This window comes from Mus caroli, unplaced genomic scaffold, assembly GCF_978045245.1.
Source record: "Mus caroli unplaced genomic scaffold, Mus_caroli_1 scaffold_10, whole genome shotgun sequence".
Lineage (NCBI taxonomy): Eukaryota > Metazoa > Chordata > Mammalia > Rodentia > Muridae > Mus > Mus caroli.
Window position 1 is genome coordinate 19,113,834 of NW_028227265.1, and position 17,654 is coordinate 19,131,487.

A 17,654-nucleotide genomic window follows, 5' to 3' on the forward strand; every position below is an offset into this window, starting at 1 on the left:
GCTGAGCTATGCTCTGGCTCTCCAGGACTCACAGCTGTTTGACCAGCATCTTCCCATTGGCCCATAATCACCCTCTGAGCCTGGCATCTGCCTTTCTCCTCGTGTTTGTACCAGCTCTCTTTTTTTATAGCCTACATATGCCTGAGAACATGAGCTCTGGTGCTGGGTCTAGCCTGATTCAACCGATTAATGTTGTTGCAAATGCTGGGGGACACCCACACACCCACACATTAGAGGGTTTTGCATTTATTTATTGTGTGTCTAACCCCTTGCAGATTTGTGCATGCAACAATGTGGCTATGAAGATCAGAAGAAAGCCTGGAATCCGTTCTCTCCTTCCACCATGTGGCTTCCAAGAATTAGACTCTGGATGCCGGACTTGGTAGCCTTTACCCACTGAGCATCTTGTAAGGTATCCCTTTTAAGGCTGAACAATATTCCGTTGTATGTTTATGTCACATTTCTTTCTGTCTTTGCCCATGAAGGGCTCTAGCAGGCCTGAGCATTGGAACACATGGTGGCAGGCTTTTCCCTTCCACACTTACCGCTCTCCCTTGTAAACCATAGGTTACATTCCTAAAGCTAGCCACCAAGGTCTATTCCTTTATTTGGCCACTTCCTCCTCCCGAGTCTGGCCACCAAAGTCCAGTTATCAAAGTTCTCAAGTCCAGCAGTCAAAAGTCCCCTTTTTGGCAACCTTAAATAACATGCCTAATCAAAACAAACCAAGTCATCTTATCCCAGGTTTCCTCTTCTCCCTTTATAAACGATCGTTTGCCTTTGGACCACATCTATTTCTTCTCTCCAGAGGTGGCTCTTTGTCCCTCCAGGGCAAATATCCCTCCTCCATCCTTCCCCTCTCTCCTCCCTCCTTCCTTCTTCCCCCTCCCTCTTCTTCCCTTTTCCCTCTTTCCCCCTCCCTCCATTGTTCCCTTCCCCTTCTTCCTGTACTCTGCCTCCTGTCACTGTCTCTTATTCCCTGCCTTTTGTTCCTCTGGAAAAAATAAATCTCCTTTGTACTGAGAACTTGGTCTTGGGGGTCCTGTGCCAATGACGACGCAGGTCCTACACAACCTGTCCATGGACATTTAAGTCGTCCCGAGGGGTGGCTATTTAAATCGTGCTGCAGAGAACACAGAACTGAGACTGTGCCATACGAAGTTCCATTTCTTGGGGTATGCAGCAAGAAGAGAGACTCTGGGTGACATGGTAGCTCTATGTTAATTTCTTTGGGAACCTTTATATTGTTTTCTATGGTGGCCGAACCAATTCACATTCTCACTAGACCACACATAAAGGCTGAAATCCTGGGAACCTGAAGGAAACTCTCTTGCAGTCCATGAGAAAACACTGTCTTACCTGGCAGATGTGACTTACACGGCTTGGTAACTTATTAAGTGGCACAAAGTTTGAACAAGTTTAAAAGATAACATCATTGAGTTTATGACTATGAAATACATTAAAGAAGAAAATGGGGGAGATAAGTTTTTTTTTTTTCTTTAAAATGGAGTTTTACTATGTAGCCAAGGCTGACCTCAAACTCACAATCCTCCGTCTCCTTCTCTGAGATTGCAGGAGTGTGTTACTATGCTTTGTGAAACCAAGCATTTTTTAAGATATATGTATTCAATGAGCATCTGCTGTCTGCCCCATGCATGCCCAGCACTGGGATGTCAGAGGAAACAGGGTGGGCCAAGATGGCAGGGAGCTTAGCCATTAGCAGGGTATATGTGGTTCATAGGGACCACGGAGAGAGGAGTGCCCGGCTCCCTATGCAGAGGCACTACCTTCCTAACTTTTGAGTGACAGCAACTAGAAATGCCTCTGCTCTATGGAGCCATAGCAATGGCCCAAGGGAGGGTAGTGCCCAGCTCAGAGTGTTCCTGTCATTTAACTCACAAACTCCTCCCCCTGAAAACCATAGTAAGAAACCCAAGTTTTGCTACTATGTTGGAATAAGCCATCTACCAGAATTTGCCTACTAGGGAAAATTGATTTAAAATATTGTATTGACCACATTAATCTGGTATTACTTCACTAACTTCTCAGGCTGCTAGAGTGTCAATTGAACCAGATTTCAAGAGCCCCCCCAAGGTCTGGAAACAATATGCATTCAGTAAGAGTTCCCTAGATGTTTGTTGACCACCATGCATGTTACTTCTTAGAAGGATAAGCTGAAAGGTTGAAGAGACAGTGGGGAGAATATATGTGCCCTTTCCTGAGGTTTTTGTAAATAGGGCCAAACGAGCAGAAGTACTAAACACATTGAGAAATCTATACACGGCTCAATAGAAAACTGAGGCAAGGCAACTTAATAAATCATCAGGCTCTGGTTTCAGACAGTCCCCAAAGCATAGCAGATCCAGTCTGGCTGGAAGGAAAAATACTCCTGGAAAGAATGGAGAAGAGCACAGATGGCTGACATCATCGCCTCACAGAGGTAAGGTCCTCCATTCAACCCCACCACTGGGAGAAAAGGCAACGTCAGGGAAAGAGTGGAGAACAGGAAACTAGATGCAGTTTTGACCTACTCATGAGAGCAATCACCCTGATCTGTGACCTTCTCAGGCAGTGTCCCTCCTGACTTCAGAGTAAGGGGAGGACACCAAGGCTCCAAGAAGCAACAGCAAGGCTGCCAAGGTCGTGACGTGGTTTTGCATCCCCAGCTAAGTTCAAGAGAAGAGAGGTAAGCACTCAGCCCTCTGTCTCCAGCACCCAAGCAGAGGTGGCTCTTGGTAGGTGCTTGCTGATCACAGAGTCAGCTGTCCGTTTGCACCTCAGGTAGTTATTATCAGACATGGATTCACGTCTGAAGCTGCTTTCTGCCCTTTTCATTGCATCAGGGATGGCCCTCAAAACCATACAACCATAGTGCCCAGAAAGGCCCCTGAGATCCCAGAGGGGACAGAGGAATTCAAAGCACCCTGACAGGCTTGGTCATTTCACTGCAGAATTTTCTTTGCAAGAGCTTAAAATAAATATTTGTTCCCTTCTGATAAATGGCAAATACCTGGCCCTTGGGTAGAGTTTAAGGGCAATGATGGAGTGTTCAGACCTATAAAAGGAGACAGGCTAAGCAGATATGGCTCAGCCATTCAGTTGAGTCTTCAGCTAAGGGAAGACATGCCCATGGGTATCCTTCCTAAGAATGACTGAGGATTTGGGCTTCATTTTAATCCATGTGATGAGTGTGAATCTGCCAGAGGGTTTAGACCCTGCTCTGACCAGACTTTGAGTAGAAGCAGCTAACTTGTTCCAACACAAACTGGCCAAAGCACCAAAGGATGTTCTAGATCCTGAGAGAATCCATGCTAGAAAAAATGTCAGTGAGTCTTGAGAAGTGGTCTCCAAAGGATGGCCTGCAAATCAGATGATCTCAGAACACGTGAAAAAAAAAGTCTTATTGTTTGGGGTAAGCAAGACCATTTTCATGGCCCCCATGCCCCAGGGTCCAGGGTGTATACACAGACAAAGGGACAGCATGGCTTAAGCCTCTTAGTACTCTTGATGAACTTGCCCTGGGTAAATAAGTCTGCTATGTGGAAATGAGGGTTGGGAAGGGGGTAGACTGGCCCTAACCAACAAAGGGATACTGGCACCATGGTGAGAGGGTTCTCTGGTGACAGGAGGCGAATGTAAGAAGATAGCCTACAGGGCTCAGACTGAATGGGGATCAGAGCTGGGGTGCTCTCGTGCAGAACAGCCACTGCCCTGCTGAGTCCACAGCATCCACTGGTAACTTGAATCTTTTTGGGAACACGGGAGATAATCCAAGGACAAATGCTACCCAAAAGTCCTCTCCTGGGTCAGGGTGTGTGTCGGTGAACTAACAGGACTGCAGAGGTCACAGCCAAAGTATGGTCCTCCTGTTTCCTCTCTCAGAGGGATGTGGTGGTGTGGTGTCATTATTTCCTTTCAGCTGGGTGCTACCGAAAAGTAAACTTCTATTTCTTTCTAGCAAAATGTTGGAGAAAAAAAAACCAACCAAACAAACAAAACAACCCCAAAGCTATGCATTTCCTAGCAGATCAAAGAACAAACCTTATAAACAGGCAATATGTCTAAGATGGCTGCATGGTACTCTCTGCTTTCCAATCTTCCCACCTTACATCTTACCAACCCAGATGAAATTAACTCCCAGCTTGCTTGTGCTCCTGGAAATACCTTTCCTCTTTTTATTGCTCAGCTCTGACATTTCAGAAAAATCAAAATATTCAGGAATTTCCCCACTGGCTCTAGCATCAATATCCTGTCTCTATATCCTGTCTTTATGAACTCCTGGACTTGCCTCCTCACTCGGATCTCTGCTGCTCCGTTTTCCTTCTATCTCAAAGACTCTCTTTCCCTTCTCTAACCATTCTCCCCACTCCTCATCTGAGTTCTAGTACTATTAGAGTATGACTACTCTGATGTAATAATAATAATAATAATTTCAGCTGCCCTCAGTTCTACTACAACCATCCCCCCTTTTCTCTGATGCTCTGTCTTTCCCAGATCTAAGGTGAGTAGAACAACCCTATTTCACTTACCAGTCAAGGGACCTACTAGTTAAAGGAACTGGCTTTGAATCTTTTTAAGTCTATTGCTATATGCTAATTGGCTCAATGTTATATTACTACTCTTGGAGCTTTCTAGTTCCTTCTGTATAAGAACAGTGAATCAAACAACACCGTGGCTGGTGTTGAGCCTCTCTGGATGCTTTGAGCGTGCAGCTGCTGGTCCATGACAGGTGACAAACACAGGGAGAGGGGTGTCCTTAAAGGTGACTGACTTTTTTTTTTAAAGGAAGGGTTTCTTTTGGCTCACAGTTTGAGGGTACAATCCATCATGGCAGGGACATCAGGGGCTTGGGGTGGCTGGTCGCATTGTGTTCATGGTCAGGGAGCAGAGAAAGATGGCTGCTGTCTAGTTTGTTTTCTCACTTTTATTCAGTCTGGTTGTGGAGAGGTGCAGCCCACAGTTAAGATGCGTCTTTCAGCCTCAATTAACCGACAGATGTCATCTGAAGCTGCTATAGTTCTTTTATGCTCAATGTCCGGCACACACATAAAAATAATTAGTGCCAATAAGATCATTCCCCAGAAACCTTGCTAAGTGGGCCTGTAACATGCAAGAGCAGAGTTACATGTGTATTTAACATGTAACATGCAAGAGCAGAGTTACATGTGTATTTTAACATGTAACATGCAAGAGCAGAGTTACATGTGTATTTTAACATGTAACATGCAAGAGCAGAGTTACATGTGTATTTAACATGTAACATGCAAGAGCAGAGTTACATGTGTATTTTAACATGTAACATGCAAGAGCAGAGTTACATGTGTATTTAACATGTAACATGCAAGAGCAGAGTTACATGTGTATTTTAACATGTAACATGCAAGAGCAGAGTTACATGTGTATTTAACATTCTTGACTGATCTGGAAGGTGGGAAGACTCGATGTCTACAATGTGAATTCCTATGTGTGTTAAATAAAAGTATTGCATTTTGATTCTCTGGTTGCATGTATAAGGGTGACTCACGCACTCAGCTTCCCAGTCAATCTTTAACTTGCAAAAAAAAAAAAAAAAAAAAAAGGCAAGGGTGTCTAACTCAGAGTCACAAGTTTACAAGTGTTTCCTGAGAGCCGGCAAAGATTGCTCAGTTCCATCAGCTGAGACACTGATAGTCAAGGAAAGTTGTGATGCTCAAAATAATGTCCCTAAAAGCTGCTAAGAGGGAGCCCTGTGATCTGTCCATTTGACAGAGGAAGCTTCACAATAGGCACTTTCTGTCTTGATTTTATCTTCAACCCAAATATACCGAACTCCATGGGGTTCTTAGCTGGTGGAGGTGGCCATGTGTGATGTCTCTCTTTTTCCCAGGAAGGAAAGGTGTTGGCCAATTTAATGGGCAGCCTTGCTGCTTCTAAGGCTCCCCTGGGCTTCTTTCCACCCACACTGGTTCTTCAACACAATAGTGAATGTTCTGGTGCAATGGCCAAAACGTGGGCCTTAGCACAAAGACTGGAAAGGAGAATCCTAATGAGCAAGGCTGAAGGATGGCTGACCGATCGGGCAGAGCTTGTCAAGGGCAGTCCCATCTCATCAGATCCACGTCCTTGGGCTCCTTCCTGGTGTCCATTTCCAAGGAGTCAGCACCCACGTGTTCGCCTTGTGAGTCACAGCTAATGACTGGAGCAGAGGAAGGGCTGCGCAGGACAAAAAGCGCTGCATCTTCTTGTTAGCCATCTGGACTTGCACCCAACCTGCTTCTGCTGAGCTCACCCTCTATGCCAAAAGAGGAAAAGGATACAGTAAACTGAATTTGAGCTGTGCTCTCCATGTCCGAATTGCTAGGGCAGCAAGTTTCTCAGAGGCTTAAGTAACATCGGAGCGAGGGTTACTATTACTTGTGTGGTAATGAAGAAACGAGCTATCCTTTTGATAGCTCAGTTAGAAGAAGCCTAGGCTTCCCTAGGGTTGCTGGGTTAGGTCTACTCTGAGGGAGATGTGGGTGGGGTAGGAGGAGCAGAAACGTTGGGTTGGCTCAAATACTTTAGCCAGCTAGTTGGAAAAATACCTTTAAATATTCAGACCTTTCTTTTGGAGAGAATTCCAAGCGTTCCATGTTCAGAAAATTGTTTTGTCTTCAAAGCGTGACCTGAGCCAGCCTCACTACAGTTCCGAGACGGGATGCTTACATCTGTGCTGAGGTCTTGGAGGTTCACTAGACGCCCATGGGAAGCAAAACCTTAATTCCTTCTTTTTGCCTTGTGATATTCTCTCACCTCGCAATTTTCAGAGCTGAGTTTTTTGTATCCTTGTATTTCTCTCTTTCAAGGGGACCCAGGAGACTCAAGTGGAGGGAACAACAGAATGAGACCATCAAAGTTCAGCCCAGACATGGTCCACCTGGCACAAGTGAATATTGTATTTATGAAACAGTTCCATTTGCTTTCTGGAAGGCAAAAAACAAAACAAAAACAAAAACAAAAACAAAAAAAAACAAACAACAACAACAAAGCACCAAAAACCAAAACCAAAACCAAAACCAAACCAAAACCAAAACCAAAAAAACCCATGCATCATAGACTCAGTTTGGCAGGTTCCTTCTGAAGATGGGGAAAGATCTCAAATGGAAGCAGGCAGCTTGACACATTATCTGTAGTCTACTTGTCTCTATGCCTTCCCTGGTAAGCAATAAATGGAGAAAGCCAAGCTAATGACATTAAGATATTATCAAGGTATCTTATGCCAAGATATTATCAAATAATTGGTATATGGGAAACTTGAAGTCAATAGTTATGTCTCATATACTCTAATGAGTCCACAGTAATCCTAATTGCCTTGGAAATATCAATAGATAATTAACTACCATTTTTACAAAGTTCCTTTTGGTCTTCTGTCTCCTGGTCATTCTGGGTCCTCGATGCCCCCTTTTGGACTCAAGATACCTGAATATAACTCCTGAAAGCTCACAAGCTGCAGACCTGATGACCACGGTTATGGCCATGTTTCATAAAGAAGGATGCTTGCTAAGACTCGCGGCCTGTCTGCGCGAGTCTTTTCTATTGCTGTGGCAGAGCGCCATGACCAAAGCAACTTGTGAAAGAAAGCGTTTGATTTGGCTAGTGACAGAGGACTAGTGTCCATGACAGCCCAGCAAAGCTATGGCAGATGGGACAGCCGAAAGCATCAGCAGGAGGCAGACAGCTAACTGGGAATGACAAGAGTCTTTGAAAACCTCAAAGCCCACCTACAATGGCACACCTCCTCCAATAAGATCACACTTCCTAATTCTTCCCAAAAAGTTTCACCAACCATGGACCAAGTATCCAAACATGAGCCTCTGGGGGCTTTCTCATAAAACCACCAAAGGGCCAAATGGAGAGTGGGTGTTGGGACAGTAAGAGCTTGCTACTGTAGAGTTTGGGGCCTTTCATTCCTCCAGGATTGAGCCAAACAGCTCCTCATAGGATAATATCAATAAAATGAGATTTAAATTCAAACCCATCATCACCTTTGGGCAATTTAGGGACAGGATGGCTTTCCTCATCTTGAATCTCCTTGCTTTAAGTGGGAAGAGCCTCTGAAACTGGAACAATGTTCTTATAAAATACTCAGTATGCAGGGCATACAGCCCACATGCAGGACTCAGCAAAACTTCAGTATTAGCTGATTTGGTTGAAGAATGAAACTATACAGATGTAGACCTGATAAAATAAACTGATGTTTCTTACTTCTATTCAGACCCTATGGTATTAGAGTTTTTAAAATTTTGTAGCTTGTTTGCTGCTTTTTTTTTTTTTTTTTTTTTTTGTCTTTCCTTTATGTTTACCTCACTTGAACATGCTCTCCTTCCTCCATGGCCAGAGGCGGAGCAGCCAGCCCATCGGAAGGGAAGGTGGTGCCTGGACCTCTGCTGATGACCGTTTATTTTGGTTATTTGGATAGAATGTGGCTGAGATTGGTTATTAATTCATTTGACAACACTGCTTGCTCTAAATCTTTTCTGCTTCTGCTGCAGCATCAGCTCTGAGCAGGAAGCTGCTTAACTGAGATCAAATCATAGGATAAAGCCAACCTCTAACGTGTAGTTAAGCCTTCAGAGAACAACTAGCAGCCGTTTGATATAGGAGACCCGAAAGGTGAGCAGTATTCAGAGAAGTTCAGTAGACAGCAGTGCAGATGCCCTAGACATAGGGAAAGCTCTCAGTGGGTCTTCTCTTCTTCCTCCCTCTCTGAGGTCCCAGCGTCTTTGATCAAGACCTCTACAGCATCCTCACAAATCTTTTGTCTCATCCTGAATTCTTTGAATCCATTCCAGCAGCAATTTTAGTTCTACATTTCTGAAGCTCCCTAGACATCTGTAGTAATCTCAAATTTGACATGTTCGGAGCCAAACTCATTAGTATTTTCTGAATGCCATCGTCTGTCCATCCATCCATCCATCCATCCATCTATCCATCCATCCATCCATCCACCCATCCATCCATCTATTAGCATTGGGCCAGGTACTCCAGTGAGTACCCTTGAGGTATCTCAATCGCAATGATCAATCAAAAAGCATGTTGCGCCTTCCTTTTAACCATGCCTTGTATCTGCCACTGGACTGTTCTGGGTCACTATTGCCCTCATGAAATCACCCTAATCTTAGCTGCTGACCTGTTTACTCTGCCCCTGGTCTTTCATCACCTTCCATCCACTGACCCAGACTACCCACCTCTCCTGCTACCCACCCTCCTCCAATACAAGCCACACATGGTTATCAGGGTACACTTTCCAACTCCCTTTGAACACACTGCTCTCCTGCAATGTATCTCAGATCCTCATCAGCACGGGGTAAGCTGGGACCTTCAGAATGTCAGCCCCAGCAGGTGTTTGGTGGGAGGGAGTCGGTCATGGGCACGAGCTGTTTGAACTCTGCCATTTGGACAAGTACATTCTCTTTTCACATTTTCCCCCAAAATTTGTTTGATTCCAAAACTGCTTTTGCAAAGAATGCACATTGCCATCTCTCAGGTCCAGTGTCTCCAGAAAATCACAGTGAGTGACAAGGAGCTGTAGGCTGCACATGATAGGCCACCTTACCTCTGCTTACCTCCCCAGGCAGAAACCCAGTCCAGCTCACCGTTATTCAGTCCGCTGTGAACAGAATGCTCCCTCTACCCCCAGCTTCCATGACTTCTCTAGCTGGGAGCACTTTCCTCCCTTTCCACTTAATTAAACCTTAGGCCTTCTCCAATGTCCAGTTCCAGTCCCTTCACCTGTGAATCCTTTCCAAAGCTCCCAGCTGAGATTATCGTAGCTCATTTACCAGCCTCGGAAAGCCAGGCTCTCTACAGGAAGAGACCCATGTGCCATGAAGCTGGAGAACTGGCAGGATTTTCTCAGAAAATAGCTTCAAAAGTAATTTAAAGATTACATATGTTACAAGCACTACATACAACATACATGATATCCAGAATGACCCTGAGAGCTGCCGACTGGTCAGAGTTACTGCAGGAAGACGCTGGCGGGGTTCCGTGCCTTCATACACATTTGTTAAAGAAACTGTTAAGAGCTTACCAATGAAAACTGTAAAGAGAAGAAAAATCCAAACACTCTATGGCAAGGGCAAACAGCATCATGGATTCCACAAAGTCCACTTACACGGTACATGGATTTTTCCAGAGTTTCATTATGGTATTATTTTCTACATAATATAAATAAATTGGCTTATTTACTTGAAGAGTCCCACTTCTGTGCGTTACCACTTAAAGAAAATGGGTTTCTTCCCAATGGCAATAAGATGCCCCAGGATGGGAATGCCAACTCAACGCCTCACCAAGATTCAAAAGTACATCAAAGACCACGCCTTAACACGCCCTCATCTTTGGCTTAGGCAAGGAAGCCCAGGAGAAAGTCAGAGGTCATTCTGGCACTCCTACTTCCGACCTAGGTATGGACAGGATTTTTCCGTGGTCTGCACCCATCTTCTGTCAACCACACATTTCCAATCCTGCTGCCATCTGCTCTCACATACTCGCAAGAGTCGAGCAGAGCAGCCGCCATGCTGGCTCTCCGCTGCTGGCTAGGAAGAACACTGAATCCTGAGGACCTTGGTAAGCCTGAAATTGCCTCCACAGGCTGCTGGCTCTTCTCACTCAGCACAGTCACTCGCTTGCCTGCCCCAGTCATTCATCCCTGGCCCTTTCCATGTCTCCGGACTTTACCTGCTTTTAGTTTTGTTTCTTATCCTGACATAACCTCTTGCTGGCCTCACCCCCCCAAATGTCTGGAGAGCCCTTTGTTGTTCTGTGCCTTGGAGAAGTTTCCAGTTGACAGAAGGTTCAGCCTTGACCTGTCTCTCCAGCTCTATTTCTCTCCTGGCTTTTTACCGCCAGCAAAGTGGCTGGCTCTAACCATCCTGGATTAAACATTCCATGTACACTCACCATTTTGTTCTTAGAGCCCAAGACTCGCTCAAGAGTTCTGCCAAGAGGCTCTCTTTAACTTGTGGACTGTGGGAATGTCATACCTCTCACCCAGGGTACCATTCCCGTGGTTCCCAGTGACTCCCATGGTGGGTCACACAAAATACCACCCAGGAGAAAGCGCTTTTTTGGAGATTCATAGCATATATGGAGCCTATTGTTTCTCAAACCTATTCAGCCATGGAAGCACAGATGGAAGGAAGGACAATGATATGCTCAGACAGCGACACTTCCTACAAGTCTTTTCTCCACCTGGCTTAAATAGCAACAGCGAACCAATTAGACTGAGCCTTGGACTGTCTCTATTCCTTTTGTAGTTGCTGTCCTGAAACCATTCTATGCCTGTTAAGTGGGATGTATTGAGCAGGAAGTGGGTAGCTTAATACACAGCATTCAGCAAATAGAAAAGCTGTTAGCAGGGCTGGGGGTGGGGGGGATGGATCACTTGGCAAGTGTGTATGCTATTCATGAAAATCTGAGTTCAAATCCCTAGCGCCTGTATAAGAAACCTGGGCCTGACCATGTGTGCCTGTAACACCAGCACTAGGGAGCAGAGACTGGTGGCTCCCCCGCAGCTCCCTAGCCAGCTGTTCTAGCTGGAACCCTGAGCCTCAGGTATGGTTAGCAATCCTGTCTTAACGGGATAAAATGGAGAGCAATAGAGAAGACATCTAATAATGTCTGACATCTATAGGGCTATGCATCGAGTGCACACTGACAAATATATGAGGCACACAAATATGCACCAGATGTGTGTGTGTGCGCGCACACACACACACACACACACACACACAAAGCTGCTAGAAACTTCTTCTATAAAAAGACTTATTATTTTTATCTATGGTATGTATGTATTACCATCATGTATGAACGCATACCACATGCATACAGGTGCCTATGAAGCCAGATGAGGGAATAGAATCCTCTGGGACTATGGTCACAGGTAGTTGGGAACAAACTTGAGTCCTTTGTGAAACCTGCATGTGCTCTTAACCCCTCAACCATCTCTCCGGGTCCACTCCTTCCACACTGAGGCAATAGAGCAGAGCTGCGTTTGGTCTATAGAATCAGTGAACTGTAGACAGCACTGAATAGGCTGTAAAGTCACGGACTGGATCTGCTCTGTTCCTGGGCACCTGGTGCACATGGTGCCTGGTACAGACCATACAATCGGCAACTATTTATGCTGAGTGGATCGAGGACAAAGTCATTTTAAGTCCTGGGTGATCTTTGCCTACATGGGAACATCTAGAAGTGTCTGAAGACAGCCTTGGTGATCACGGGGGCAAATATCATCACATAAATGCGTTGGATGAAGAATTACACATCTGCAAGAGCAGTGTTGCTAAGATTGACAAGTCCTGCTCCATACATAGTCAGACTGATCAGGGCTAAATCTACAACTATCACCAGCTGTTTGGCCTTAGGCAAACGAGGGGAGTCATTTCTTTATTTGCATATTGGGGTTTTCACTCTATCTTTCAGGGTTGTTGTGAGATGATATACACAAACCACACATCCTGTGCAACTCCGAGGAAGCAGGGACGGTGGCACAGAAAGTGTGACCTACTGGCATTCTTCCCATCAGCCTTCATGCAGTGTCTCATGCCAATCATTGTCCTCAGAACTTGCTATGCCAGTCCCAGAGTGGAGAATCTAGCTGAAGCATCTCTGTAGCCCAGTTCTACTGCTCCCCCAGCCCTGGCCCCAGCCCTGTACCCCCAGTCTGTACCCCAGCCCTGTCCCCAGCCCTATACTCTAAGCTCTGTACCCCAAGTCCTGCCCCCCAGCCCTGTGAACCCCCTAGCCCCGCACCCCCTCAGCCCTGCACACCCCCAGCCCTTTACCCTGCAGCCCCATACCCCCCCAGCCCTGCACCCCTATCCCTGCAGCCCCATATCCCCCAGCCCTGTACCCCCTAGCCCTGCACCCCCTCGGCCCTGTGCACCCCCAGCCCTGCAGCCCCTCAGCCCTGTGCACCCCCAGCCCTGCACCTTCCCAGCCTTGCACGGCCCCAGCCCTGTGCACCCCCAGCCCTGCACACCCCAGCCCTGCAACCCCCAGCCCTGCACCTTCCCAGCCCTGCACGCCCCCAGCCCCGCACCCTCACTGTGTTCACTAGATAGCTGGTTGTTATTCAGGCGCTCACCGGGGGCTCGATCGTGAAAACGTGGTCCAGAAAGAGCATGCTGTCTCCTTGGACCAGTTTCCTCTGATTCTCGAAGGTCCGGGAGATGATGGAGAGGCGCTCTCGGAGGGAGGGATCCAAGATGCTGTCTTCAAGGATCATGCTGGTTTCCTGCTTTTCCTCCTTGTTCAGACCATCACAGATCCTAAAGAAAGTGAGGAAAGGTGAGGGTCACTGTGGGACTCTGAGCCCTCAATGTACGGGCTGGTGATCTTGTTTTTGCCTTCTCAGAACTTTCAGAGTTTGGTGATCTTTTGTCGCCTCCTTCCAGAAGTCCCCGGGATTTCTTTCCAGCATGTATCTGGACAAATATTTCCTTTTAGGTAATTATGTTTTCCAGGCTTATTTTTAAATTATTTAGCACCTGCCCTGCCTCTCACGCAGCAAGGATGATTCTGTTCCTGTTAAGGTTGCCTCGCTTTAATTCTTTCCTGGCCATTGGTTATCTAGGGAATAGAATGTGGAGCTGGCAAGGGCTGGGGTTTAGATACTGATTTTACGATCTATTTCCTAGCTCCAGGACTCTGGGAGCTGCCCAGTTGCTCTAAGCCTGAGTGCTTGTTCCCATAAAATAGTGTTGATGGGAACAGAGCTCCTAATCTAAGAAACAGGAGTTTAAAGGTGATCTGGGTCCTGGTTTAGCTCCTGGCACCTTTTTGGCTATGTCAAGCATTTTCATTGCCTAAGACGTCAAACTTGTAAGATGCTTGAGCCATGTCTGAGGATGTCTCTTGTGCTCACTTCCTAGTTCTTGATGTCCGCTGCTGTTGATGAGAGAACAGCCTCTCTCAACCCTCTCCTCACTGCCCTCTGCCTTCTAAGACCACCTTTCACCTGGACTCTGCAGACTGCTCTGCACTCCCACTGGGCCCTTGCCCCTGTCCTCAGGGACCCCAGTGACCACACATACCTAGGGAGGGAGGGCTGTGTGACCCCAGGCCACCAAGATCCTGTCTTTGCTCTGACCTTCTAGATGACCTCATATGACCAGAGGATCCATTTTGTCAAATGGTTCTTTTAAATAACTTATGTGTTCAGAGCCCTTTGACTGTATAGCACAGGGGAATCAGATGAATGGATCGAGTGTCCTGGATCCAAGGAAGAAAGCAGCGTGCCCTTCCCTTCTACTTCTAAGGAAGTAGGAAACAGTATCCAAGGTAACAAGCAGTACCTCCCCTATGCCACTGGCCATATCAGCTTGGAAAGAGAGGAACCCAGTTCTTTCTACTTCCTAGGTTGATGGCTTTCTGGGATGCTTACAAACGGCACATCATTTGTGTGGTGATCTGAATGAGAATGGCTCCCATAGACACACATACTTAAATACTTGGTCCCTGGCTGGTGAGACTGTTTGGGAAGGATTAGGAGGTGTGGCCTTGTTGGAGGAGGTGTGGCCACCACTGGAGGTGGGTGGGGCAGGATTCGTGACTTGTGCCATTCCCAGTGTGCTCTCTGCCTCCTGGTTGTCGGGTGGGCTGTGAGCACACAGCTCTTCATCCGCTCCCCCATGCCTTTGTTCCACCATCATGAACTTTGACCCTCTGGAACTATAAGCCAATTAAAACTAGCTTGTTAGTAAGTTGCTTTGTTTGTGGTGTTCTGTTACAGCAATAGAGAAGTAACTCATATAACTTGGAACAGAAAACTCCACTTGCAGTAATAGATTCTAAAGCAATCCCGGACGGAAGCAAAGAACGATGGTGACCTGCTTTAAAGTATGAGGAAGTAAAGTGGGTAAATCATATGTAAGGGCCTCAGACACCCTAGAACTAGGGTTATAGATAGCAGTAAACTTCCATGTGGATTCTGGGAACTGGACCTTAGTCCTCTACAAGAGGAGTGAGGCCATTTAACCATGGTGACATCTTTCCAGTCTTATTAGCAAGGTTTTATGAAGATAAAGAATCAAGCTACAAAATATTCTATACATAGAAACCTGCCTTTTTATAAAAGAAGAAGAAGAAGAAGAAGAAGAAGAAGAAGAAGAAGAAGAAGAAGAAGGAGGAGGAGGAGGAGGAGGAGGAGGAGGAGGAGGAGGAGGAGGAGGAAGAAGAAGAAGAAGAAGAAGAAGAAGAAGAAGAAGAAGAAGAAGAAGAAGAAGAAGAAGAAGAAGAAGAAGAAGTAAAAGAATGGGGGAAGTATTTTCATTTTGCAAAGGAATGCACTTAATAGATACTAAACTATTCCTTAGGCTTTTCTCTGGGTCATAAGATTGAAAGTGAGTTTTATCTTAACCACTGGTGTAATTTTTTTTTTAAAAAAATCAAATTTTATATATTCATTATTGAGTGTTTCCTTTACATTAAAAAAAAACAGGTAGAGTTAAAAGTTCTGTGTGAATCAGTTTTCAGATTGAAGCATAGAGGACTTTTCCATGGTTGCCTAACATGCAAACACTGGCATGAATGAGCCTGGGGCTCCATCACCAGAAGAGGCCTGGGGAAAGGACAGGATATGGTAGGTCATCAAGATCAATGGGTTAGACTCACACAGAGCACCAGGAAGGGCCTTAACACGCGGTCTAGTACAAAAGGAGAAAATGGAGCGCAAAATAATCACATCTAGCCATGGAAATGCCTATTTTTCTGAAACAACACATACTTCATTAGACTAGATGCACATAAAAAGACACATATGAACACGTTAGTGTCCTGTCCAGGAGAGTTTTCGGGAATGGGGTATGGGGCGTAAGAGATTGCATGCAATGTCTTGTGTCAGTGAGGATGATGATGATGATCAGAAGGAGGCAATGAGCTCAGCTCTCCCCCTGGAAAATGAGACAAAAAATTCCCATATAAACAAAAATTTCCTTTTCTACGGACGCTGGATCAGGAACAGCCAGAACAAGGCAGAAAGCAAATCCAGATGTCCTTTCTGTCCTCAAGGAGGAATTGGAGGCATTGCTGAGAGTCTGCAGAGGGGAAATGCAACAATCCTGAGACACGCTGATGCCTACAGGGCGCGGCACGTCTGCGCATGGCTTCGCCGACCGTCACTCTTGTTGATGATCATAGTATCTTGCCTCAGAGGTGGCTCCGTTTTATAGATGAGGAGATGTCTCACAAGAGAGCACTTTTGAAAAGGTCATCCTTGTTTCTCTGTGAGTATAAGAATCTCACCTGTTTTACAAGTGAAATTGTGACCCATGGTGGCTGCTAACTCATGGCCTTCAGAGAGCGGTGCTAGTCTATGGGGTGGGGCCCTGGACTGAAGTAAAAGGGAAAAGTAAGAGGAACCCAAGAAAAAGTCACTGTTTGCCTCCTGACTGGATGCAGTTGGAACCAGCTGCCTCATACTTCTGTTTCCATGACTACCCTGTCGTGATGGACTAGACCCTTGAGTTGGGAGCCAGAATAGTTGATTTTGTCAGCTATTGTGTTGCAGTGAGAGACGTGATTAATAGAGTTGGCAATTGGATGTTGAAAAGTTGCTTGGCCTTCAGAGCTGGGAGAAGCGCTTCCAGGTCCTCCTATAACAGGAACAGAATAAATGGAGCCAACAGCGCCATGGTTACCTTCAAATGGACTGCATGACCCTAGACAATGGTAGACGACTCTTCTTCTTCTTCTTTCTTCTTCTTCTTCTTCTTCTTCTTCTTCTTCTTCTTCTTCTTCTTCTTCTTCTTCTTCTTCTTCTTCTTCTTCTTCTTCTTTTGTACGACACCAGGGAAGTAGCTCCTGAACATAACTGAAATCAAACCTATTACAGTAGCCCAGGTGGCAGGCTCAAATATCAATTAAGATTGAATTAACTAGAGAGATGTGCCATTTCCTGCACCTGAATGTTGGGAAATAAACATGCCAACCACAGTGCAGGCTGTCCACTGAGGAAGCTGTGGGGTCTTGAGCAAATTTAGAATTAGAGCCACCTGCTCCTGAAATAATGCCTGTGACCCTGCTGGGGACACTGGGAGCAAAAGTCCATAAAAGCCCACACCAAGCCACTGAATGTGAGGAGAGAAAGTTTGACAGAATTTCACAGAGTGCAACTGACTGTACACCGCTGAGGAAGGAAGGAAGGAAGGAAGGAAGGAAGGAAGGAAGGAAGGAAGGAAGGAAGGAAGGAAGCAGCCTCTTCTGACAAGACTAGTGCTTTTTTCTAGCTCCAGAGAAAACATCAAGAAATAGAACAAAAAGGTGGTTTTTATAAGGGTCCTTGATTTAAAGGGTTTGTTTTGGGAGGGGAGGGGTGCTTTTTTTTTTTTTTTTTGAGAAGAACAATTGTAACAGAACTTCTTCCCAGAAGAGGGGTATCTTCCTGTTCAGAACCTGGGGCCTGGGAATAGCCCTGTGTTTCTCTGCCCAGACATTTGTCTCAAGGTTCCAACACAGTAAAATGTACAGAGAGCAAGGCTGTCCTTCCCAGAAAAGGAAGGATAAACTATTTCTTGGAGCTGAAATTCTTCTACTGGGAAAAGAGACAGCCACATCTTGGCTCGCCAAGATTTTATGGGCAAGACACCATGATGGATGGAAGGGAAGTCAAGGCCATTTGTTACCGTGCTAGC

At 45.8% G+C, this 17,654-nt stretch overlaps 1 protein-coding gene across 1 annotated transcript in view; it reads right to left on the bottom strand.

The window, feature by feature from the left end:
• Hydin (HYDIN axonemal central pair apparatus protein) overlaps positions 1–17,654 on the bottom strand; it is a 361,694-nt gene that overhangs the window by 250,342 nt on the left and 93,698 nt on the right. Inside the window, exon 9 of the mRNA XM_085843582.1 lies at positions 13,109–13,292. Coding sequence (XP_085699708.1) covers positions 13,109–13,292 — 184 coding nt within the window. The remainder of the gene's footprint in view (positions 1–13,108; positions 13,293–17,654) is intronic.